Source organism: Bufo gargarizans, chromosome 5 (assembly GCF_014858855.1).
Source record: "Bufo gargarizans isolate SCDJY-AF-19 chromosome 5, ASM1485885v1, whole genome shotgun sequence".
Taxonomy (NCBI): Eukaryota; Metazoa; Chordata; class Amphibia; order Anura; family Bufonidae; genus Bufo; species Bufo gargarizans.
Genome location: NC_058084.1, coordinates 58,989,008 through 59,015,029, shown reverse-complemented (window position 1 = coordinate 59,015,029; position 26,022 = coordinate 58,989,008). Strand labels below are relative to the sequence as shown.

Genomic DNA, 26,022 nt, shown 5'->3' with positions numbered 1-26,022 from the left:
TCAGGGGGCTAAAGAGCCGCATGTGGCTCTAGAGCCGCAGGTTGCTGACCACTGCCCTAGTGGGATGTAGAAAATTAAGATTTAGAAAAGCAAAAACTGAATTTAAGTACAAAATAGCCTTTTTGGGGGGGGGGGCTTACAAAATATTTATTTACATAAATTAGTTTTTTTTATTTTTATCAACTTTTTTTAATCCTGTACAGTGAACAGCATAAAAAGTTAAACAATGCCAATTTTTTTTATTTTATTTCACCTCCCCAAAACGCAATACAAAGCACAAATGTACCCCAAAATGCTACCAACGAAAAACTACAACTTGTCCCACAAAAAACAAGCTCCTAGACGGCTCCATTGATGGTAAAATAAAAATGTTATGGTTCTTTGAATTCAGAGACACAAAAAAATACATTTTTTAGAAAAGTATTTTAATTGTGTAAATAATAGAAATGCATAAAAACTAGATAAATCTGGAATGGGCATAACAGTACTGGGCGGCAGAATAAAGTTATGTCACTTATTCCAAGTGCTAAATGCCATAAAAACAATGGCAGAATCGCTGCTTTTTTCACGCTGTCACCCCCTAACTCCCCCCCCCCCCCCAATTTTTTTAAAAGTTATACAATACATTAGATGTAGCCCAAAAATGGTGCCATTAAAAATATACCCCTCCCTCAAGAAACAAAGCTGCATACTGATATGTGGAAGGAAAAACAAAAAAGTTATAACTTAATAGAGTCGGGCCCTGTGCAGTGATTTTCATTTTCCTTTTGCTTTTCTGCATTTTGAAAGCCATTGACGTCACTTTAGAAGGGCTTGTGTGTAGTGTTGAGCGAACTTCTGTTTTAAGTTCGGCGTCTAAAGTTCGGCTTCCGGTTAGCGGAGAATCCCGACATGGATTCCGAATTCCGTTGTGGTCCGTGGTAGCGGAATCAATAATCGGCCATTATTGATTCCGCTACCACGGACCACAACGGTATTCGGAATCCATGTCGCGATTCTCCGCTAACCGGAAGCCGAACTTTAGACGCCGAACTTAAAACAGAAGTTCGCTCAACACTACTTGTGAGGTTTTTGTGAGATGTGATGTATCTTTCAACTGCATATATATCATATATAAGTTTTATTATTTTTTGGGGGGTGTCAGAAAGTCTGCCACTGTTTTTGGGTATTATTTTTATAACCGTTCACTTTACACAGCGCCAGTACGATTACCGCAATACCAAATTAATATATATATATATTTTTTACATTTGTACAATAAAAAAACTTATTTTATCACATTCAGTAACATTTTTGTTTCCTCCTATGAGTTTTTTTGCAGGACGACATATTTTTTGTGGCACCAATTTGCAAACATTTTAGTTTTATGCTGTTTTTTTGTATCTGGGATGAACAAAAATGTGAAAACTTCAGAACTCGGGTCACTAGGGATGCAGTGATAGGACACCAATTATGTCTAGTTTTTCTTTTATAATTTTGTAAAGCATTTTGTAAGGAAAAATAGATACTGAATATGACCCTAGCAGCCAACAGTAAAAACACGTGATGTTTTACTGTTTACCTGCAATATAATCATGTCAAATATTTATACCTAAAGGGAAATCCAAAAGATGACGTTGGTGAACTCAGTAATTTCAAACCATCTCTGATTGCCATGGAGAAAGACCATTTAGAGAGTAAGCCCCTTTGACGCTGCACAGAGATTTCTCTTACTGAAAATCTGATTTAAAGAGGACCTTTCATTGGTTTGTAGTAAAGGAGATAAATATCTGTACCTGTGGGGTACCCCCCGCTGTGCTGCCACCCTGCCTGTTTTTTTAAAATGGCGCTCCTGCGCCCCGTTATGGACTCCCGCAAATTTCACGCTTAGTATGCTAATACGGAGCATCGGAGCAATGGGGAGGAGACGCAGTCTTTTCTCTGTGGGCGTCTTCTTCTCCCCTGGCTGTAGCTCTGTCTAAAAAAAAAAAAAAAAAAGCGCTGATGTGCCTTCTTGACCAGGCTAGAGATGTTAGTTGACCAGGACAGATTCTCAGAGATGTAGGTCCCCAGGAACTTAAAGCTGGAAACCCGTTCAACAGCCGTGCCATTTATGTGGATGGGGTCATGGGTGTCTCTCTTCTCCTTCCTGAAGTCCACAATGAGCAGGTTATTGTAAGCGCAACACACAGCTAGGTGCTTTACCTCTTCCTTATAGTCAGACTCATCGTTGTCAGTGATGAAACCGATCACCGTGGTGTCATCTGCAAACTTGATGATGGAATTGGATCCATTCCTAGGCCTGCAGTCATAGGTGAAAAGGGAATAGAGGAACGGGCTCGGCACACAGCCCTGTGGAGTAGAGGAACGGGCTCGGCACACAGCCCTGTGGAGTAGAGGAACGGGCTCGGCACACAGCCCTGTGGAGTAGAGGAACGGGCTCGGCACACAGCCCTGTGGAATAGAGGAACGGGCTCGGCACACAGCCCTGTGGAGTAGAGGAACGGGCTCGGCACACAGCCCTGTGGAGTAGAGGAACGGGCTCGGCACACAGCCGTGTGGAGTAGAGGAACGGGCTCGGCACACAGCCGTGTGGAGTAGAGGAACGGGCTCGGCACACAGCCCTGTGGAGTAGAGGAACGGGCTCGGCACACAGCCCTGTGGAGTAGAGGAACGGGCTCGGCACACAGCCCTGTGGAGTAGAGGAACGGGCTCGGCACACAGCCCTGTGGAGTAGAGGAACGGGCTCGGCACACAGCCCTGTGGAGTAGAGGAACGGGCTCGGCACACAGCCCTGTGGAGTAGAGGAACGGGCTCGGCACACAGCCCTGTGGAGTAGAGGAACGGGCTCGGCACACAGCCCTGTGGAGTAGAGGACCGGGCTCGGCACACAGCCCTGTGGAGTAGAGGACCGGGCTCGGCACACAGCCCTGTGGAGTAGAGGACCGGGCTCGGCACACAGCCCTGTGGAGTAGAGGAACGGGCTCGGCACACAGCCCTGTGGAGTAGAGGAACGGGCTCGGCACACAGCCCTGTGGAGTAGAGGAACGGGCTCGGCACACAGCCCTGTGGAGTAGAGGAACAGGCTCAGCACACAGCCCTGTGGAGTAGAGGAACAGGCTCAGCACACAGCCCTGTGGAGTAGAGGAACAGGCTCGGCACACAGCCCTGTGGAGTAGAGGAACAGGCTCAGCACACAGCCCTGTGGAGTAGAGGAACAGGCTCAGCACACAGCCCTGTGGAGTGCCAGTGTTGGGTGTGATGGTGGTGGAGCAGTTATTTCCTGATCTAACATGCTGGGGTCTGTTGGTCAGAAAGTCCATGATCCAGTTACAGATAGGATTGCTGATTCCAAGATTCACAAGTTTAGTGATCAACTTGGAGGGAATGACTGTATTGAATGCTGAGCTGAAATCAACAAACAGCATTCTCGCATAAGTATTCTTGTTGTCCAGGTGTGAGAGTACCGCTCTAGATACAGCATCCTCTGTACTCCTATTACTTCGATAGGCAAATTGGTAAGGATCCAGTGTGAGGGGCAAGCATAACTTGAGGTGTGCCAGGACCAGTCGCTTAAAGCACTTCATAACTATAGGCGTGACTGCTACAGGGTGGTAGTCGTTCAGGCACATTGGTGATGAGTGTTGCGGCACTGGCACAATAGAGGTGGTCTTGAAGCACGCTGGTACTACAGCCTGGGCAAGCGACCGGTTGAAGATGTCAGTGAAGACCCCTGCAAGCTGTTCAGCACATGCTCGAAGCACATGTCCAGGAATGCCGTCAGGGCCAGCAGCCTTATGAGCGTTGATACTGCTAAGTGCGTTATGGACATCTGTGATGGTGAGAGTGAGGGTATGGCAGTCATCAGAGGGTCGGGTTTTGGCAAAGTTTTCCTTATTGTCCTTCTCAAAACGAGCGTAGAAGTCATTTAGCTCATTGAGGGAGGACACAGTCATGGCTGTCTGTGTGGAATTGCTGAGCTTATAGCCAGAGATGGCCTGAATGCCCAGCCACATGCGTCGTGGGTCAGAGTTGACAAAGTGTTCCTTCACCTTCCACTTGTAGCTGTGCTTGGCCTTCGTGATGCCGCTCTTCAGGTCTGCCCTGGACGTACTGTAGGCCTGAGCGTCACCTGATCTGAAGGCAATGTTACGTGCCTTTAGTAGAAGCCGCACTTCCTTGTACCCCCGCTGGCCACACTTTGATTGTCTTCACTGATGGTTTCACACGGTTGATAAGCGGCAAGTACTTGGGGTGAGAAACAAAGAAAGGTGATCAGACTGTCCCAAGTGGGGGAGAGGCATCGCCTTGTAGGCTCCAACAATGTTTGTATAGACATGGTCCAAGGTTTTATCCCCTCTGGTATGGCAGGAGACATGTTGATGAAATTTAGGTAGCACTGACCTTAGGTTGGAGTGGTTACAGTCACCCGCTACAATAAATGCAGTCTCAGGGTGTGCAGATTGTTGTTTGCTAATGACCGCATGAAGTTCGCTCATAGCAAACTTGGCTTTAGCATCCGGTGGGATATATGCAGCTGTTATTATAGTGGAGGTGAACTCCCTCGGCAGATAGAACGGTCTACACTTAACCATGAGATACTCTAGGACAGCTGAGCAGTGTTTTCCAACAATGACAGAGTTCGTACACCAAGCCTTGTTAACATAAATGCACAGTCCTCCGCCTCTTGTCTTACCGGAGTCATCTGCTATTCTGTCCTCCTGGAGAGTCTGGCGTCCCACCAGCTCGACAGCACTGTCAGATATTCCACTGTGAAGCCATGTTTCTGTGAGTATCATGGCATTACAATCCATAAGTGTCCTGTTGTCAGTGATCCATAGTCGTAACTCATCCATTTTGTTCACCAGGGACCGCACTTTAGCAAAGAAAATGCTGGGTAAAGAAAGCCGATACGGTGTTACCCTTAGCTTAGCTGTTAGCCCGCCGCGCTTACCCCACCTTGTTTGCCGTCCCTGTACCGTCTTCGAGCACTTCCGGTCGGCCGAGTAGCCTGCGAAGCATCGGGTGTTCTTCTTAATTCAGAGATGAGTAGAAGGTTGTGTGATCCTATATCCAAAAGCTCTTGTCGGGTGTAAGATGTAAAAGTGAAGCTGCTCTGAATGAACAGAACCAAGATAAGCAGGAATAACACTGCTAACTTGCAAAATATGAGGAGACGCTGGGCCTCGCATGGTGCACGCACCACCATCTTGGATCTTGAACTTGAGGCCCAAGAAGAAGGAGCACATGGACTTTGCTTCCTTCCCCTCTGAATCTCCGGTCCATGCTGCTCTCCAGTATGAGAACGGAACGGAATGCATTTTGGAGCATTCCGTTCTGTTCAGTTACGTTTTGTCCCCATTGACAATGAATGGGGACAGAACGGAAGCGTTTTTATCTGGTATTGAGCCCCTATAAATATTAACGCTAGTGTGAAAGTAGCCAAATACAAGAAGTCCTACACATTGCGGGTCCAGATCGCCTTTTTTTTTATTTTACTTTTGCTGTCCGTTCCCCCGTTGTCAGCTCTCAAAGTTGCACGGTGTTAACATAAATGAGGGGACTCATGTGCGCCTGCACAGCAGTCCCAGTGTTTTTCAGCGCAGCTTTAAACACTGACAGTGGGGGAACAGTGGGCAGTAGGAAACTAAATAAAAGAGATCTGGACTCCTCGGGGAGATTTATCAAAACTAATGTAAAGGAAAACTGGCTTACTTGCCCATAGCAACCAATCAGGTTCCAGCTTTCATTTTTCAGAGCTCTTTTCAGAAAATGAAAGGTGGGATCTGATTGGTTGCTATTAAAGATGAGCGAATTTCACAAAACAAATTTGCTTTGTGACGAATTACTTCACCAGGAAGCGCATTTCTTTGTAAATAGCGGCTGCAATGACAGGGAACAGCGATTGTGCCGCCCCCTGTCATTGAACCCATCAGATGCCGCGTTCATGGCTGATCGCGGCATCTGAGATCAATATTAAGGCCTTTCAGGGGTGGATCAACAAAAAAAATTAAACCATACTTACCTCATCTATTTGAGCGTGAAGCGGCTGCCGTGGCCATCTCGCTTGAAGATCCAGCACAAAATCTCCCTCGGCGTGTGATGACGTCATACCTCACCTCGCACGAGATTTTGCATGCGATCTTCAAGCAAGATGGCCGCAGTAGCCTCTTCCTGCTCAAATGGATGAGGTAAGTATGATTTTACTAGTTTTTTTTCAGGGAAAATCAATTTGTTACCATAAAGCACAAGGAACTTTGGCTTTACGGCGAATCAAATTTTTCCTGAAATTCAGATCAAAGTGAACTTCGATTCGCTCAACACGAATTGCTATGGGCAACTAAGTCCGTTTTCCTTAAGGGTCCATTCAGGCGTCCGTAGTTCAGGGTCCGCATCCGTTCCGCAATTTTGCTAAACGGGTGTGGAACCATTCAGCTGCAAAAAAAGCGGACAGCACACCGAGTGCTGTCCGCATCCATAGTTCCATTCTGCGGCCCTGCAAAAAAGATAGAGCACGTCCTATTCTTGCCTGCAATCGCGGACAAAAATACGCATTTCTATCACGGGGCTGGCCGTGTGTGTGTGTGGTCCGTAAAATGCGGAACGCACTTGGCCGTTATCCGTGTTTTGTGGATCCGCAATTTGCGGACCACAAAACACTTGCGGACGTCTGAATGGACCCTTACACCAGTTTTGATAAACCTCCCCCCTCATGTCCAGTACTCCTCAGGTATTACTGCAGATCATGGTCCAAGATCATGGTGACGGATTCTCTTACTAGAAATCTCTGTGTGGTGCCAAAGGGCTTCCATCTCTCTTCAGAGCCCTTTTATTCTGGACAGAAGTAGTGGCGGGCCAGGTTCTGGTTGCAGATGATTGCTCCCCTGCAGACACTAGATATACCGTACATGTGGATCCCTAATACGCCGGCATCTCGATCTATTGACTGTGCCTCATTGCCAGGTATGACGTGCAGGAAGCCAGCAGACGCCATCGACTGGCTGCCGTTAGTACTTGGCCTCCTGACGTTGCTGAAGCAGTTCCATTCCCGATACACGGAGCAGTTCCTGGCACTTATTGGGCAGTTCATTCGCTCGTCCATGGAGCAGAGTACGAGGTGAGACGACCACAGCCATACGCCGTATCCCAGCCAGCCAAGTGCGACGAGATAGAAGCCTTTTGACTTTTTTTTATTTTTTATTTTTTTTGTTACAGCCAGAAAATCCCAGAGATGCCAGCAGACGTGGTTGGGGCGCTCATGTTCCTTGAAGATTATGTTCACTTCACCAAGCTGCCTAGGAGGGTAAGTGCGCGTACCCCCATTGTCCAATCACTTTTCTCGGGACTCACCATCTGATACTTAGACGGGACTGTCTGGTGACATCCCTGTTATCTGGCACGCCCTAAGGTTCGTCTGTGCAAATTATTAGGCACAGTCACATTGTACTAGTATCTAGAAATATGCCAGTGCATTGGGGCGTAATGAAAAAAGGGGGTAAAGTAGTGTTCCCATACTGAGACTAAACACAAAAAAGTTACCCCTCTGCTGCCTGGACAGTAAATACTCGCATTTTCCCCTATAACTATTCTGAATTATTATTTTTTTTTTTTTTATATAATAACTTCGCATTGTGCCATTCCTCTTTTATTCCTCCTGGAAATGTATGAATGAATTGACAACTGGGGGATACTGTTTCCTTTGTCCCCACTGTGTCAGCACACACACCCTGTTGATAAAGGGTAATAGTAATGCCCAGTTAAAAATGTATTTATGTATTTCCAGTAGGAATAACTGAATATGTCTGAAGATGCCTCAGAATAGTTTCTTTAGAAGCAATGGAAATATCAGTAGCGCTGAAAATCCTCTTTAAAGCTATTTTTCTTCAGCCTCATTCCTTTTTTTTTCCCCATGTTCATGCGCTGATTCTGTTTATTCACTCCTGATATTTTTGTGTATATTATTATTTTTATATATTATTATTTTATATTATTATATAATACTATTATTTCAAAGGTTTATACAAGTTATGGTATATACTTTATTTAGCAACTGGTTAACAAAGGCGACAAAACCCTTCTTCTATAAGTTGTCTCGGAGTTCTGGAAAGGTTTTTGGAAATCTTTATCCATCTCGGGTAGCCACTAGGGGGAGCACTGTTTTAGGTCTTATTCATATGTCTGTTTCCGATTCCGATTACCCTGATCTATGAAAAACAGTGCACACATGGCTTCTGTTTGCTCTCACCACTGTACTTGAATGGGTGAGTCTGATCTGCAAAAACTGACATTTCTCCAGGAGAGAAAAATGGCCGTGTGAATAGGGGGAATAAATGATGTGCCTCTTAAAGGAGCAGTGTCACGAAACATATTCTACTTTTCAAACCAGCACCTGGATCTGAATACTGTAATCACATCATTTAAACAATTTGTATAGCCGCTAAGTTATTAAATTAAAACTCTGTGTAGTGCAACATGCTCAATTTGATCCTTCAACTGCCTCCTGAGCTGTGATAGGGAGAGAGCTGCAGCAGAAAGGACACATCCTCTGAGCTGTGATAGGGACAGAGCTGCAGCAGAAAGGACACCCCCCTGAGCTGTGACAGGGAGAGAGCTGCAGCAGAAAGGACACACACCCTGAGCTGTGATAGGGAGAGAGCTGCAGCAGAAAGGACACTCCCCTTGAGCTGTGATAGGGAGAGAGCTGCAGCAGAAAGGACACTCCCCTTGAGCTGTGATAGGGAGAGAGCTGCAGCAGAAAGGACACACACCCTGAGCTGTGATAGGGAGAGAGCTGCAGCAGAAAGGACACACACCCTGAGCTGTGATAGGGAGAGAGCTGCAGCAGAAAGGACACTCCCCTTGAGCTGTGATAGGGAGAGAGCTGCAGCAGAAAGGACACACCCCCATGAGCTGTGATAGGGAGAGAGCTGCAGCAGAAAGGACATTCCCCTCGATATAAATCTAGCAGATCAATGAATGTGGAGATCTCTGGATCCATGTGAGGTACAGGGCTGGTTCTAGCTTTGTTACAATGAGACTGTCATGTACTGTATGATGTCTGATTTTCATTTCATTTTCTGGTTCCAGACAGTGTATATCCTGGACCCTCTCCTACTGACACCTGTGCTAATGGTGATCGCCATGTTTGTTCCTCTTGCAGGTGGTGGAAGCTCACGTGCCCAACTTCATCTTCGATGAGTTCAGAACAATCATTTGATTGGAGAGAACCATGACGTTTACATCCTATCCCCCTGGACAGCGGCCATGCAGCGCTCCTGGCCTGTGACCTACCTGTGTAGTACTGGTCATAGTGAAGACCAGAGCCGGTGACTAGCCTCCCAGTTAGTAGTCTGGTTAACCCTTGCAGACCTAACACAAGGACATCTCTATCACAATAGCACTATAAGCCACACTGATATTCATCTCTACATGACTTTTGGGTAATAAAGTAATGTACTTTTCATAATGAAATGAGGCAGACGTTGTGTCCGACTTTTTCCAAGTATTTCTGTGAGTCCAGGGGGAAACAAGTGGAGGCAGGACTTCATGATGCAACCATATAACGGGTGGACCTTAGTTTTTCTGAAACGGCTCCAAATACTCAGCATATACATGACCAGTATGTGGTGATCCAAAACTTCCTGTAACCTCCACTAGGGGGCACATCGGACCTACTACTACTACTGTATACGGTGCTATGAGTCCAGTGTATAACCGTGTGCAGTAAGCCCCATAAACAGGTCCGTGAAGGGGATTTTGAGCTTTGTGTCAAAAGGGTTTAGACCCTTTTACATTAACACTAATTAAAGGTTTAAAGGGGTACGTATTTAGTTATCTTCTATCCACTACATAGGGGATAACTATTAGATCAGCAGGGATTCTACTGCGTGGACCCCGTTGTGCACTCGATATGAATGTAGCGGCCGACCTGCCTCTCCCTTCAATTCAGAGGGCCCCAGTATGGGGTTCCCATTCTCATGATCGGTGCGAGTCCCAGCAGTAGAACCCCCACTGATCTAATAGTTATCCCCTATGCTGTAGATAGGGGGTAACTTGTCTGTCCCGGAATACCCCTTTAGAAAGGTTCCCCTTTTTCATATTGCAGATCCTGCTGTGAAGCGCTATGATGAGGTGTTATTAGCCGAGTAAGCCGTCATTCTCCCTCCAGCTGTGCCCGAGAGCGTCACTAAATTCTACTCTTGACCATTAGTGAGTGCTTAAAGGGATTTTCCATCTTTTGGGCAGAACCCCACATGGCTGGATTAGCAGAGGAAAACCTACTTACCTGCTCTTCCTGCAGCTGGGTCATAGCTTCCTTGTTCCTCCTGCCACACCTGCAGCGCTCCGCCCTGCATGTCAGCATCCAGTTTGACGGCCGGAGGGACACAGTGACACGTCCCTCTTGCATGACAGTGGCAAATGTGACACAAGGGGTACACGTCACCGCTGTGGCTGGTGATTGGCTGCAGAAGCTGCCAAACCGGATGCTGACATGCGGGGCAGCGTGCTGCAGCAGTGGCAGAGAAGGAGGCAGAACCCAGCGGCATAGAGCAGGTTAAGTATGCTTTCTTCCGCAGGTCCGGCAATGTGCATGTGGCCTAACTCAATTATAGAAGCGCAGCTTAAGGCAGTGTGTGATCTGAAGATTGCTGATGATTTCCAATACCCTGCAGAATACTGATTGCTGCTCTGCAGTATAATAGAACCACTACTGGATAAGTGACATACGGTATTTACCTTTAGTAGATGATATGTATGGTTTCCCCCTCCGCTAATACAGTCATGTGACTGATACATTTAGGAAAAGGCCTACAGCTTAGGACGCTTTGTTCCTGGGTGCGAGGGATCTTGTTGGAACATAAACCTTCCTCATTGCTCGGGTTGAAAAAGGAGACCAAGATAGGAGAAGCCCTTCCAGAGCTCCAGCAAATCAGGAAGAGGTTTGGGATGGTTGAGGAAAATTTAGGGTAAACTTAGATTTTCTGGCAGATGTTTCTTCCATGTGTGAAGGCAACCTTATGTAGCAAGGACAGCGTCCAATGCTGTGGTACCAGCCACTGCAATATTATATTATTTGTGACAACCAGCAGCAGACTGGCCATAGACCTACAGGGAAATTTCCTGGTGGGCTAGTGCCCAGGGGGCCAGGTATATGGCAATCTGATACTCTCGGCTTCAATTAATGCTATGAGCATCTGGTACCGCCTGGCGGAAGAAAGTGCGCCCCTGTATTCAACTGTATTGCCGTCCTAAGGATGAATGCTGAGGCGGGGGGCGGTAGTATTTTGTGCTGCACTGTGTGTTTGGCTCTGCTGGGGCAGCATTTTCTGCTGCACTATAGTACTGCTGGCCCCGCCTACTTATGTTGTCCCTGCCTTCTTTCAAATTGGACCCGCCTACAACATGGGACCACTTTAAAGGGAACCTGTCACCGGGATTTTGTGTATAGAGCTGAGGACATGGGTTTCTAGATGGCCGCTAGCACATCCGCAATACCCAGTCCCCATAGCTCTGTGTGCTTTTATTGTGTAAAAACCCAGATTTGATACATATGCAAATCAACCTGAGATGAGTCCTGTCCCTGACTCATCTCACATACAGGACTCCTCTCCGGTTCATTTGCATATGTATCAAATCAGGTTTTTTACACAATAAAAGCACACAGAGCTATGGGGACTGGATATTGCAGATGTGCTAGCGGCCATCTAGCAACCCATGTCCTCAGCTCTATACACAAAATCCTGGTGACAGGTTCCCTTTAAGTTTCCAGTCCGCCCCTGGTGACAACCCAGCTGCCGCCAAGAGCATGTGTTCTCACTTTGTGCTAGGTTATCTCCTAGTCCAGCAAATCTTTGCCCCACACGTCCCCAAACATCTGCCAAGACGGCAAACGAAACCGTTCAAAAAAACAAAAACTATTTTAATTGGTAAAATTAACATCTCTGTTAAATTGCAGGTTCACTTTTCTTTTCTCATAGAAATTTCCATAATATAAAATATAAAAACCAAGCACTTCCACAATACGTGTGTATTATACTGTATACTGTACAAAAATAATTGCATATAGACCGCTGAGATCTTCACTGGAGAGCTTTCCATCTCTGCTGCTGTCAAACATTTGGGGGGGGGGGGGGGTATTTATCATGCCCCCATGCCTCTTTTTGGTGTAGAAAAGTTGTGACTTTTCGATGCATTTGTGACACTTTAGTCGCAGTCTTCGTTTTACGACCATCGGCCCCAGCCGATTCATCATTATTCACTCCAGATAGATATTATTCCTCCGCCTCGTCGTGACTTACACGCCGCCTCCAGCAGCACATGACGGCCTTGATGATCGGGGCCTTAATGTCGTTACACCAAGATCATGGAACCATGGGCGACATATTCTCTGCAAATTAGCCATTTACATCTCCGTCCAATACTCAGCACTGGCTCAGGTGAATGCTGCAAATCTCAACTGCCACAGAGGACGAAATGCGTCGTTTCCCTGCCCGGTATTAAACATAGAACAAATTGGAAGATTACAGGCATTTCCATCCACAGTTTAGGAATAAATAAAGAATGAATCCATCAAGTGCTACCCATTTAAAGGAAGGGGAATTATCCGTCCATGAAGACTACAAGGATGCGGTATCCAGTGAAGATGGCTCCAGCCCTGTCCAGAGTTCTTCACGTTCGCTTATGTCCAATCATTGGTCCTCAGCAGTAGATTTCATATGTATATTAATGCGCATGAAGGCATCTGAGGTTCTTTAAGGATTCAGATAATACATCCCTTTGCACCTCGACTCGTGAGTGCACTTGCAGAAGTCATCATGCCATGCTTTGCAATCATTCTTGTGTAGATTAGGATCATTATGGACCAGGAGTTACCAGATAGTCTGTGGTGGCACCGCCATGAGCCTCTTTGCCTATTTTGTGACCTCTGTGGCGTGGTTTTAACTGTTCAGCGTCTGGATTTAGTAAACCAAATACTTCATCTCTGAGTATATGAGAGGGAAGATGACGGAACACGCTCTGTAGAGGATGGCGCTGCTTCGGATCAGGGCGCGCTGGTTTGGTCAACCAGGGCTCTGACTTGAAGCAGAAGTAGACGGCGTAAAAGGCCACAGCGAAGAAATGTCCGATAAGTAGCATGGGCTTGGGGGACAATCTGCAGGGAGAGGGACTGGAGGTCAGTAACATACAAGGTTTTCTTGACCATTACAACCCGATATATTTTACATGGATGCCAGGGATCAGCAACATCCGGCACTCCAGCTCTTCAGAAACTACAACTCCCAGAGTACTTCATTCCCAGACTTAGAATAACAGCCAAGCATGTTTGCATGCTGGGAGTTGTAGTGCCGGATACAGCAGAGGACCCTTGTGGAAGAACAATATGTGGACCCAATGCTCTCCAACAGATCAATGTCGATTACTCCTTTTATCTCCCTGGCAATTCACCAGTTACCGTGAACTAAATAACTCATTTGTTCTGTCTCTTACCTGCAATTTAAATGGGTTCTCTAGGATTTAACTATTGATGACCTATCCTCAGGATCAGTCATCAATATCTGATCAGTGGGGGTCCAACTCCCGCACCAAGCTGTTTGAAGAGACCGCTTGGCCTGTGACATCCCGTTCATCGATCACATGACCTTTATGCGGCTCAGCCCAATAAAAGTGAATGGGACGGAACCTCAATACCAAGCACAGCCGCTATACAACGCACGGTGGAGGCCACAGTGCTCGTCCGTTTGCCCCTTCAAAGAGCTGGTTGGTAGGGGTGCTGAGAATCGGACCTTCAACGATCTTCTGAGGACAGGTCATTAAAGGAGTTATCCAAACCCTATAATGCCAACCCAAAATGCCCAGGCACCTCAAACAGGCAATGCTGCATCTCCCGGCTCAGCTATTGGCTACACCTCCCCCCCACCGCGTTGCCGGATGTCTTGATCGGCACAACGGGGAGATGCAGTGGCGGCCATGCAGGCATCAGGAGCGATGCCTGGGAGCGGGATATGTATAATATAACCTGTATGAGGTGCCTGGGCATTTTGGAGGGCATTATAAGTGTTGGATAACCCTTTTAATCTTTAATTTCTGGAAAACCCCTTTAATAGATAGCGGGAAGCTGTTGTGGCCTCCTCCTGATGCAGAGATATTACTGCGCTGAAATTACAACTCCCACCAGGTTGCAGTCCACTGTAATACACTCTACTGACAAGCCCCCAGGCCACCTTTGCTTGAAAAGTATAGGTGTGGAAGTTGGGGGACAGAATGTGGCTACTTACACAGACAGAAGTCCTATGGGGCCGGCGACACATTCTCCTCCAAGTTTGAAGTAGTTGAAGCAGGCTCGTCTCAGCTGGTGCAAGGAGTCTGAGAAAAAAACAACTGCATATTACAGGAATGTATTTACCAAGTCTAATGTACAGAACTGTCAGACGTTGTCCACCAGTTAATCGGATTTGGCTTCTCTCCGTCTCCTGCTTCCGCCTCATCCAGAGAACAATGGCCGTCTCTGTTCCTATCGCATCAGTCTTATTACAGCTCCCACTCACCATCAGTAGCAGCGAAGAGCTCGTACAGAGCCTGGGCCAGAACATTCACTACGAAGGAATGCGACTTCTTCCTTGACCAGTAGAACTGCTGTTTGGCCTGAAAAGCATAAAGACACAAGATGTCACTGCAAGCAATGGTTGACTTGTCATCAGTTTGGTTCAGCTGCAGAGCAAGAAAACTGCCGCAAGTGTGAACCCAGCCTTCAAAATCTGTATACAGTATCTACCCAAAAAATGGGACAAGATGCTTTCCTATTCCATTGGCATTTAAAATGTGACTGCTGCTCAGGCCCATATTAGGCGGCGTTCATATGCACTATGGGGGGAAGTTATTATGCGCCAGTTTTCTGGCATAAAAAAGATGCAAGTTTTGATTTCCAAAATTCACAGTAAGGGTGTCTTTACACGCTGCGGATTTTGATTTTGTTGAAGAATTTTCCAGAATTGAAAATCCGTTCGCTTCATTTCAATGGGCCCCATTGAAATGAAGCGAACGGATTTTCAATTCTGGAAAATTCTTCAACAAAATCAAAATCCGCAGCGTGTAAAGACACATGGATTTCTGCAAGCCCCAGTCAGGTGAATGAAACTGATTTTCAAGGATCTGAAGGTCAGTCAGACCAAAGTGAAATGAGGGGATAGAATTGCGTGGATGCTATCCCTAAAGAGCTAGCTTAATCCCGTAGCAGCCTACAGTACGATGCCTGCTCAGAGTTTGGGTGTTCACACTGGGGATACAGTGTTACTACACAAGCCCCATATAACTCGTCACATGTGTCACTGTTGGCTCTATTTCTAACAGTAATTGACTGGTTCTGTTTGTAAAGAATACCTGATTGAGGCTGTCCAATAAGGGTGAGTATTAATATAACGGCTTTATCAGGGGATAGCAGATTGTAGAGCTACAACCCACTATCCCCTGACGAAGCCGCTCAGTCGACAAAACATGTCAGGAGGGTTGTGCAAGACATTTTAGGCTAGCAGGCCTGAACGAGCATTCAGCAATTGAGAGGGAACATTGCGTGAAGGATTCTGGGAGCCTATATACATTTGCATGATCCTCTGCAAGGACTAAAAGAAGACTCCTGTTGGCCACTTATGACATCAGACCATCTCCCTAGTCTCAAACAATGCTAGGATTGCTAACAGATTACCCACCATCCTTTGCGGGGGATAAACAGGACAACCCCCTTCTGAGAGTCTTCATGTTAGGAGAGAATTACATGTCCTCTTTACAAATGTCAGTGTTTCGCACCTTCAGTACTTGTGAGTGTTCGCTGAGATCTGGCAGATCCTGAAGGAGTTCTCTCCAAATCTTCACATCATTCAGGACCACGCTCATTCCTCCACCAGTCAGTGGATGCCTCATGTTGTATGCATCTCCCAGGAGCAGGACACCTACAGCCCACAAACGCAAGAGGCAACAGTGTCAGCTATTCATCACTGATACCATTAGAAAGTGTTGTGGTATGTAGTCACCACATTGGGGCATCTGCCTAAATACAGCACATTGGTGGGGCACTCACTGCATACAGGTTCATACTCTTCTCACTCATGGTGGCGGCATAGGTCCTGATTATGGAAATTTCCAAAGAGAAGACAGAAGTAAATCACATCTATCTTCCCCTCATTCACCCAGCCTGCCCATACATGATTGCAGGAGTTTTAAATGGGTGGTCTGGGTTCAGAGCTGACATTTTCACCCAGGCAGCCCCCCTGAAGCTAGCATCGGAGCATCTCATGCTCTGATGCTCTTCCTTGCCCTGCGCTAAATCACGCAGGGCACGGGCTCTTTTGTTTATCATAACACACTGCCGGGCGGAAGCTTTAGCGCTGCCCTAGCCATTTTACTGGGTAGGGCAGCGCTAAATCCCGCCTATCAGTGCCAGTGACGTCAGCGGGCTTCCTGGCAGCCCCATGGAGAGCCCGGTACGTCACCGGATCTCCAAAAAATACCTTTGCCCTGCGCAATTTAGCGCATGGCAAAGGAGAACATCGGAGCATGAACTGCTCCGATGCTCAAGTCAGGGGGGCTGCCGGGGTGAAAATGGAGGAATGTCCGGTTTCAGAGCTGAACCCGGACAACTCCTTTAAAGGGGTTGGCCCATCTCATAGATTGGGGACAAATCGCTATCCCAGAGGTGGGACTCGCACATATGTCAAAAACTGACCCCTCAAAGTGAAGAGAGAGCGAACCGTGTATGCGTGGCTGCCTTCCATTAATTTCTATGGGAGTGCTGAAAATAGTTTGAGCAGCGCAACTCGCCTATTTTATAGAAGAGAATTGGAAGCGCATCGCGCAAGTGCGTCCACCGCTCCGTTCACTTCTATGGGGCTGATAGAAATATGGCAGTCCCATAGAAATTTATGGAAGTAGGCTGCGCATGCACAGTCCGCTCTCCTTCACTTTGCAGGCTTCATTCTAGAGGTATGTGGGGATCCTAGGGACCCGTGCCTATCAGACATTGGGGAAATGTTGGAAACCAAAAAACAAAAAAATATATAGTTCTGGAGGAGCTGCCAAACCCCTGACACTGTGGCGTGTCTTCTATTGGGGAGCAGCCCGACCACATGTGGACCGCAGTAATCGACTAACCCCAGCAAAATATGCATACAATGGAGGATGTCGGCGCAGTCCACATGCACCACAAGAGCAAACTACACAGAATGTAGTAATCATATGAAACACAGAGAGAAAATGCACCAAACAGATATAACACTGACTATGCTGGCAAGACATGAATAAAGGTATTAAAAGCTGAGACTTTTGCCAATATATTCCAGTCATGGAGATATCGGAGCCCATCATGCACCACGTCACGGTTCTCAGCATGGCAAGGGGTCCTAACCGCTGCTCTAACTGTGGTGTGAACACGGTCTGAAGGTGATGTAATTCAGCTCGCAGCCAAGCTGGGGAAATGTTTTAGCGATATGCCCCAATGTATGAGATTGGCCACCCCCTTTAAAACTCCTGCAATCTAATATGGGCAGGCTGGGTGAATGAGGAGAGGATAGAAGTGGTTTATAAGTATACTCGCTTCTGTCTTCTTTGTTGAAATCTACATAGCACTCAGTGAACAGTATGTCATGTACACTGAGCAGCAATATGGCTTCCTCTATCAGACCTGCCGATCAGGTGATCAGGTGCCACAAGCATGGCAGAGCTGCTGGGGCATTGCAAACCCAAATCAGCTCTGCCAGGGACTAATGCCATGTCAGGAGGCTATCTTCCCCTGTAACTGTGGCTCCTATGTAAGCTCTAGTTACAGTTAAGAACGGCAAATAAGAAAATGAGTGAAAGCCCTATGTGTCGTGAAAAAAGGCAGAACAAAGTTAGCGCCCATGATCAGGGAAAAGAGATGGCACCGGCCACAACGGTGTTAACCATTGCAACGAGTCAGACTGCAACCTGTATATTCTGGTACAACCGCCATGACCGCTATTAGGCAGACGCCATATCCTGCCTCCGCGATTCTTACCCTTTTTGTTGACAGGAGAAGGTGGCAGGAAGCTGGCCGGCATCGCCCTCAGGCGGTCATTTTCAACAGCGTAGTGGAAAGGAGTTTGTAGATGACCTGTGATAGAGTAACATCCAGTTATTCCAGTGTCTCATCTGCACAACGACATCAAGCAATTCTTGCACCATTTTAATCCTAAACCCCTTTATACCGGAGCAAGAAGAGATGAATAAAAAAGTGGCAAATGTCTTGAGAGTGAGGTGTTGGTTCTTGATGAATGATGACATTTTTTATGACACAGAACAGGTTAATATAATTTAAAGGGATTCTGTCAGCTAGTTTGAGCCTATAGAGCTGAGGACATGCGCTGCTAGATCACCTCTAGCACGTCCACAATATACATTTCCCATAGCTCTTAGTGCTTTTATTCTGTAAAAAAATGAGGCTAGTAAGGAGCCCAAGCGGTTGTTACCAACGTTTCAGGAGCCCAGCACCGCCCGCATCCTCCGAATCTCCTCCGGGCTGGGCTCCTTTACAGTGGGCTTGGCTTGGCTCCTGAAACGTTGGTAACAGACCCTTGGGCTCCTTAATAGCCTCATTTGCATATGTATAAAAATAAAATTGACACAATAAAAGCATTGAGAGCTATGGGGAATGTATATTGTGGATGTGTTAGTGGCGATCTAGCAGCGCATGTCCTCAGCTCTATAGGCTCAAACTAGCTGACAGAGTCCATTTAAATGGTCACTAAGTTTTCACACAACTTTGCATAAATCAATAGTTCAAGTGATCAGAAAAACTTTGTAATCTATTTTATCAGTGAGAAATGTTATCCTGTTATCAGATGTTTACCCCTTCCCCCTGGCGAATTGTTTTCCACTTTGAAAAATGTCCTTTGACAAATGCCTCAGATAAGCTCTACAGAAGGATCATATAACACAATTCAATGCAAGTCCATGGAGAGGGGATGGGGGAGGATTGAGCAGGAACTCAGAGACATGCACAGACAAAGGGAGACTGCTTGACAAAATGAATGTTATAGCTCAGCACAAGTGACTCATTCACAAGCATACAGGTCGGTACTTCTCTGTAATAGCCTCCATTATCTCAGGGCTCCTTCTGAGTGACTGTGAGACTTTTGCGAAGGAGATTCTCCTTTACTTTCTGTGTGTGCGCAGTGTACAGCAGCTAGTCTTCATACATGAGATTTTCAGCAAACACAGAGGGGAAACTGCTAAAAATGCCAGGTAGATATGATGGCCAGGCTGTTTATTATGGTCATGGAGACCCTGTTACAGTCCATACTTCAAAATAAAGATATTACAGGTCTGATTCATGAAGATAAGGAATACAAAATTGCAGCTTACGCTGATGATCTTCTCTTACTGATCTCAAACCCGGAGGTAGCCTTTCCAAAACTAGATGCACTTTTAAAGATATTCGGTGATGCTTCAAACTTTAAAGTAAACATTAGCAAATCTCAAGCTCTTAACATTGCAATCCCCTCAGAACGTACACAACAAATATAAAATTGAAGTACTCCCCGCTGCTACAATAAAAATATGGAAAGACAACCATACCAGGGATTTATGCTCCAAATTCCCCTCCCCACTAACTACACTTAAAGACTGTTTTTCACCAACTGAGTATAAGTCTGGGAAAGTTCACCCTGCACTTCAGAAAGTACACATCCTCCTCACCGAGCTCCTTGACCAGGAGGGCGCCTTTCTCCCTGCCACTAGAAAGGCAGACTTACTAAATATTTCTCAAATAGAGGAGAAACAACACAAATATTTATGTGAACATATTCGCCGCTATTTAATTGGGAGCAACGGCCCTATTCCTGATTTGAGCGTCTCTGCACACAAATAAAAACACCATCTAAAATAATTTCCACCATAAACAAACAACCTACTTCATCAGAGAATGGGAAAGAGTTACAAACCGAATTCTCATCCCCCCGAAATTGCATCACTTTTACGCAACCACAAACATATTTCCAGGTGCGTAAAGATACAACAAAACTCCTACAAAATCCTTTCAAGGACACCACTCAGGTTGAGTCAGATGCATGACACAACAAACGCAAACTGCTGGAGATGTGAGCAAGTGAGGGGCTCCTTTTTACTAGTGATGAGCAGCATAGGCAATATTCGTTTTTGCAATATTTTGAGAATTTTTGGCCTAATATTCGCCATAAAAATTTCCAAATGCTAGAATTCGTGATCTCCAGTCATAATTTTCTTGATTGCAAAAATTGGCATTTGTAATATGAGCGTATTGTGCGTGCAATACAGGCGTGGCTCACTTTCGCTATATTTTTCAATCTCCTATAGAAGTTTCCTGAGACTGGAGAAAAAGCACAGTACAGTAATTCCTATCACACTATCTAACACCCTTCACTGGAACAGCTGCACTATATCATTATCTAACCTACACTGACTATCTGTATTATATATACAGACGTGGACAAAATTGTTGGTACCCTTTGGTCAATGAAAGAAAAAGTCACAATGGTCACAGAAATAACTTTAATCTGACAAAAGTAATAATAAATTAAAATTCTATAAATGTTAACCAATGAAAGTCAGACATTGTTTTTCAACCATGCTTCAACAGAATTATGTAAAAAAATAAACTCATGAAACAGGCATGGACAAAAATGATGGTACCCCTAACTTAATATTTTGTTGCGCAACCTTTTGAGGCAATCACTGCAATCAAACGCTTCCTGTAACTGTCAATGAGACATCTGCACCTCTCAGCAGGTATTTTGGCCCACTCCTCATGAGCAAACTGCTCCAGTTGTGTCCGGTTTGAAGGGTGCCTTTTCCAGACTGCATGTTTCAGCTCCTTCCAAAGATGCTCAATAGGATTGAGGTCAGGGCTCATAGAAGGCCACTTTAGAATAGTCCAATTTTTTCCTCTTAGCCATTCTTGGGTGTTTTTAGCGGTGTGTTTTGGGTCATTGTCCTGTTGCAAGACCCATGACCTGCGACTGAGACCAAGCTTTCTGACACTGGCTAGTACATTTCTCTCTAGAATTCCTTGATAGTCTTGAGATTTCATTGTACCCTGCACAGATTCAAGACACCCTGTGCCAGACGCAGCAAAGCAGCCCCAGAACATAACAGAGCCTCCTCCATGTTTCACAGTAGGGACAGTGTTCTTTTCTTGATATGCTTCATTTTTTCGTCTGTGAACATACAGCTGATGTGCCTTGGCAAAAACTTCGATTTTTGTCTCATCTGTCCACAGGACATTCTCCCAGAAGCTTTGTGGCTTGTCAACATGTAGTTTGGCATATTCCAGTCTTGCTTTTTTATGATTCGTTTTCAACAATGGTGTCCTCCTTGGTCGTCTCCCATGTAGTCCACTTTGGCTCAAACAACGACGGATGGTGCGATCTGACACTGATGTTCCTTGAGCATGAAGTTCACCTTGAATCTCTTTAGAAGTCTTTCTAGGCTCTTTTGTTACCATTCGGATTATCCGTCTCTTAGATTTGTCATCAATTTTCCTCCTGCGGCCACGTCCAGGGAGGTTGGCTACAGTCCCATGGATCTTAAACTTATGAATAATATGTGCAACTGTACTCACAGGAACATCTAGTTGCTTGGAGATGGTCTTATAGCCTTTACCTTTAACATGCTTGTCTAAAATTTTCTTTCTGATCTCTTGAGACAGCTCTTTCCTTTGCTTCCTCTGGTCCATGTCGAGTGTGGTACACACCATATCACCAAACAACACAGTGATTACCTGGAGCCAAATATATAGGCCCAATGGCTGATTACAAGGTTGTAGACACCTGTGATGCTAATTAGTGGACACACCTTGAATTAACATGTCCCTTTGGTCACATTATGTTCTGTGTTTTCTAGGGGTACCATCATTTTTGTCCATGCCTGTTTCATGAGTTTATTTTTTTACATAATTCTGTTGAAGCATGGTTGAAAAACAATGTCTGACTTTCATTGGTTAACATTTATAGAATTTTAATTTATTATTACTTTTGTCAGATTAAAGTTATTTCTGTGACCATTGTGACTTTTTCTTTCATTGACCAAAGGGTACCAACAATTTTGTCCACGTCTGTATATAAGATATCTAACTATCTAAGGCTACTTTCACACTGCCGTTTCTGGGTCCGCCTGTGAGATCCGTTTCAAGACTCTCACAAGTGCCCCAAAATGGATCAGTTTAGCTCCAATGCATTCTGAATGGGTAAGGATCCGTTCAGAATGCATCCGTTTGCCTCCGTTCCGCCTCCTTTTCGCTCTGGAGGCTGCTTGCAGCGTTTTGGTGTCCGCCTGGCGATGCAGAGCCAAACGGATCCGTCCTGACTTATAATGTAAGTCAATGGGGACGGATCCGTTTTCACTGGCACAATATGGTGCAATTGTAAACGGATCCGTCCCCCATTGACTTTCAATGTAAGTCAGGACGGATCCGTTTGACTTACACTTAGACTTAGACTGTTTTGGACAGAATAATGCAAATGGCTCCGTTCTGAATGGATGCCAGCGTTTGCATTTATAGGTGCGGATCCGTCTGTGCAGATACCAGACGGATCCGCACCTAACGCAGGTGTGAAAGTAGCCTAATGTAATTGAATAAGGATCCAGATGACTCAGTAAAGCACAGAGCACAGCAATGACGCTGCTGTCTCTCTCAGAACTGCAAAATACTGCAGGAAATGGCTGCTGGGGAGGCTCTTATATAGTAAGGGGGGAGGCAGCTTTCCTATTGGTTGCTAGGGATGTTGCTAAGCTTAGACAAAGATATTGCAGCATTCTCATTGGCCCACAAGCAAGAAGGGAGGTTACTGATGAAAACTAAAATCTAGAATATTCAAGAATACGAATATATAGCACTATATTCTAAATCTTCGCAAATTCTCAAAGTGCCGATATTCGCGATAAAAATGCAATGTAAAAAACACAACTTTTTACATGTCTGGTGGAACTGTGAGTTATTCAAACCTTTCTGGCATCAGATCCTCAGGATAATTAATAAGCTATCTTGGAGGACCTCAATGAAAATAAGCAAGTAACGCCATATCAGCATGGCTTCATGAGGGATCGGTCATGTCAGACTAATTTAATCAGTTTCTGAGGAGGTAAGTTCTAGACTTGACAGCGGCGAATCAATGGATGTCGTGTATCTGGACTTCTCCAAAGCATTTGACACTGTACCACATAAAAGGTTAGTATATAAAATGAGAATGCTCGGACTGGGAGAAAACTTCTGTAAGTGGGTAAGTAACTGGCTCAGTGATAGAAAACAGAGGGTGGTTATTAACGGTACACACTCAGATTGGGTCACTGTCACTAGTGGGGTACCTCAGGGGTCAGTATTGGGCCCTATTCTCTTCAATATATTTATTAATGATCTTGGAGAAGGCTTGCATAGTAAAGTATCAATTTTTGCAGCTGACACTAAACTGTGTAAAGTAATTAACACTGAAGAGGACAGTATACTGTATATATACTGCAGGAGACAATATACTGTATACATACTACAGAGGACAGTGTACTGTAAATATATATTACAGAGGACAGTGTACTGTATATATATACTACAGAGGACAGTATACTGTAAATATATATTACAGAGGACAGTATACTGCTACAGATGGATCTGGATAGATTGAAGGCTTGGGCAAAGAAGTGGCAGATGAGGTTTAACACTGACAAATGTAAGGCTATGCACATGGGAAGGAATAATGCAAGTCACCCGTACATACTAAAACACTGGGTAACACTGACATGGAAAAGGACCTGGGAATTTTAGTGAACAGCAAACTAGCTGTAGAAACCAGTGTCAGGCAGCTGCTGCCAAGGTCAATAAGATAATGTGTTGCATCAAAAGGGGCATAGATGCCCGTGATGAGAACATAGTCCTGCGACTTTACACATCACTGGTCAGACCACACATGGAGTACTGTGTACAGTTCTGGGCTCCTATGGAAAAGGCAGACATAGCAGAGCTGAGGAGGGTTCAGAGAAGGGGAACTAAAGTAATAACTGGAATGGGGGGACTACAGTACCCTGAAAGATTATCACCATTAGGGTTATTCACTTTAGAAAAAAGACGACTGAGGGGAGATCTAATTGCTATGTATAAATATATCAGGGGTCAGTACAGAGATCTCTCCCATCAGCTATTTATCCCCAGGACTGTGACGAGGGGACATCCTCTGCGTCTGGAGGAAAGAAGGTTTGCACACAAACATAGAAGAGGATTCTTTACGGTAAGAGCAGTGAGACTATGGAGCTCTCTGCCTGAGGAGGTGGTGATGGTGAGTACAATAAAGGAATTCAAGAGGGGCCTGGATGTATTTCTGGAGTGTAATAATATTATAGGCTATAGCTACTAGAGAGGGGTCGCTGATCCAGGGAGTTATTCTGATTGCCTGATTGGAGTCGGGAAGGAATTTGTTTCCCCTAAAGTGAGGAAAATTGGCTTCTACCTCACAGTTTTTTTTTTGCCTTCCTCTGGACCAACTTGCAGGATAACAGGCCGAACTGGGTGGACAAATGTCTTTTTTTGGCCTTATAGACTATGTTACTATGTATGTAATACCTCAAACCTGATATAGCTTTGCTCTCTCTCTTCCCCTCTGCCATACCTGAGAAAACTAGACGGCTTCTTAACCACATGTTGGCAGCGACTAGGCTCTTAATCCCACTTCACTAGAAGTCTAGAGAGGTTCCCTTAATCATTTACAGTGGTTAAACAACAGACCAGATCGCCAGGTTTGAAGAAATTTCTCACTGGGAATCAAGGTCTTATCAAGCTTTCTCCCGTATTTGGGCACCTTGATCCCGCCACAGGGGACTTCTCTATGACTCCTGCCCCTCGCTCGCTCCCCTCTAATCTTCATTGGTTCACACCGATACCCCTATTTTAAATAGATGTTGAGCTCCACACGCAACTATCCTTGTTGCCCCTTCTCAGATATTCCAATAAACCAGTCTTCTAGGAGACAGCGGCTCCCCCTCTCTTATCCCTTCCTACTCTCTCTAGTTACCTGTTTCTAATGTTCTACTAGCTCTAGGGCAGGCAAGGCCAACCCGCGGCTCTCCAGCTGTTCCAAAACTACAACTCCCACCATGCCCTGCTGTAGGCTCATAGCTGTAGGCAGTCTGGGCATGCTGGGAGTTGTAGATTTGGAACAGCTGAAGGGCCTTAGGTTGGCCATCCCTGCTCTAGAGTGTTGAGACCTGTTACGATGAAATGTCCGTAACCCACTTAGGCTACTTTCACACTAGCGTTCGGGCGGATCCGTTCTGAACGGATCCGCTCATAATAATGCAGACGGAGGCTCCGTTCAGAACGGATCCGTCTGCATTAAAATGGCAAAAAAAAAGCTAAGTGTGAAAATAGCCTCGGACGGATCCGTCCAGACTTTCAATGTAAAGTCAATGGGGGACGGATCCGCTTGAAGATTGAGCCACATTGTGGCATCTTCAAACGGATCCGTCCCCATTGACTTACATTGTAAGTCTGGACGGATCCGCACGCCTCCGCACGGCCAGGCGGACACCCGAACGCTGCAAGCAGCGTTCAGCTGTCCGCCTGTCCGTGCGGAGGCGAGCGGAGCGGAGGCTGAACGCCGCCAGACTGATGCAGTCTGAGCGGATCCGCTCCATTCAGACTGCATCAGGGCTGGACGGCTGCGTTCGGGTCCGCTCGTGAGCCCCTTCAAACGGAGCTCACGAGCGGACCAGCTAACGCTAGTGTGAAAGGAGCCTTACTTTAATTGAGCTTTGTAACAATTAACTCATGTACCAATTTGCACTATTTTCGGCTTTATCCTGCGGTGATGACCTTATGCACTGACACCATGAGTTTATTTCCTCTGTTGTGCTGTTTTTTTCTACTTTACTTTGAAAACAATAAACAGATTTTGAAAAGAAAAGATACGATGGCCAGAAATAGTGTTACTCCTTATGCATACACACTGTACTACGGATTAATGCAACCTTTGTGGGAAGCTCAATGATGCTTTAAAACTGCTGATGATTTCCAACACA

At 45.6% G+C, this 26,022-nt stretch overlaps 2 protein-coding genes across 2 annotated transcripts in view; one reads left to right on the top strand and one right to left on the bottom strand.

The window, feature by feature from the left end:
• Window positions 1-9,450, top strand: part of WASHC5 (WASH complex subunit 5) — a 61,068-nt gene extending 51,618 nt beyond the window's left edge. The window contains exons 27-29 of the mRNA XM_044292769.1: window positions 6,943-7,096; window positions 7,195-7,282; window positions 9,140-9,450. Coding sequence (XP_044148704.1) covers window positions 6,943-7,096; window positions 7,195-7,282; window positions 9,140-9,196 — 299 coding nt within the window. The 3' untranslated portion in view covers window positions 9,197-9,450. The remainder of the gene's footprint in view (window positions 1-6,942; window positions 7,097-7,194; window positions 7,283-9,139) is intronic.
• A 2,428-nt stretch (window positions 9,451-11,878) lies between these two features.
• SQLE (squalene epoxidase) overlaps window positions 11,879-26,022 on the bottom strand; it is a 32,783-nt gene continuing 18,639 nt past the window's right edge. Inside the window, 6 exon segments of the mRNA XM_044293223.1 lie at window positions 11,879-13,031; window positions 13,033-13,132; window positions 14,256-14,343; window positions 14,526-14,622; window positions 15,781-15,923; window positions 18,005-18,100. Of these exon segments, the coding sequence (XP_044149158.1) occupies window positions 12,939-13,031; window positions 13,033-13,132; window positions 14,256-14,343; window positions 14,526-14,622; window positions 15,781-15,923; window positions 18,005-18,100 (617 nt within the window). The 3' untranslated portion in view covers window positions 11,879-12,938.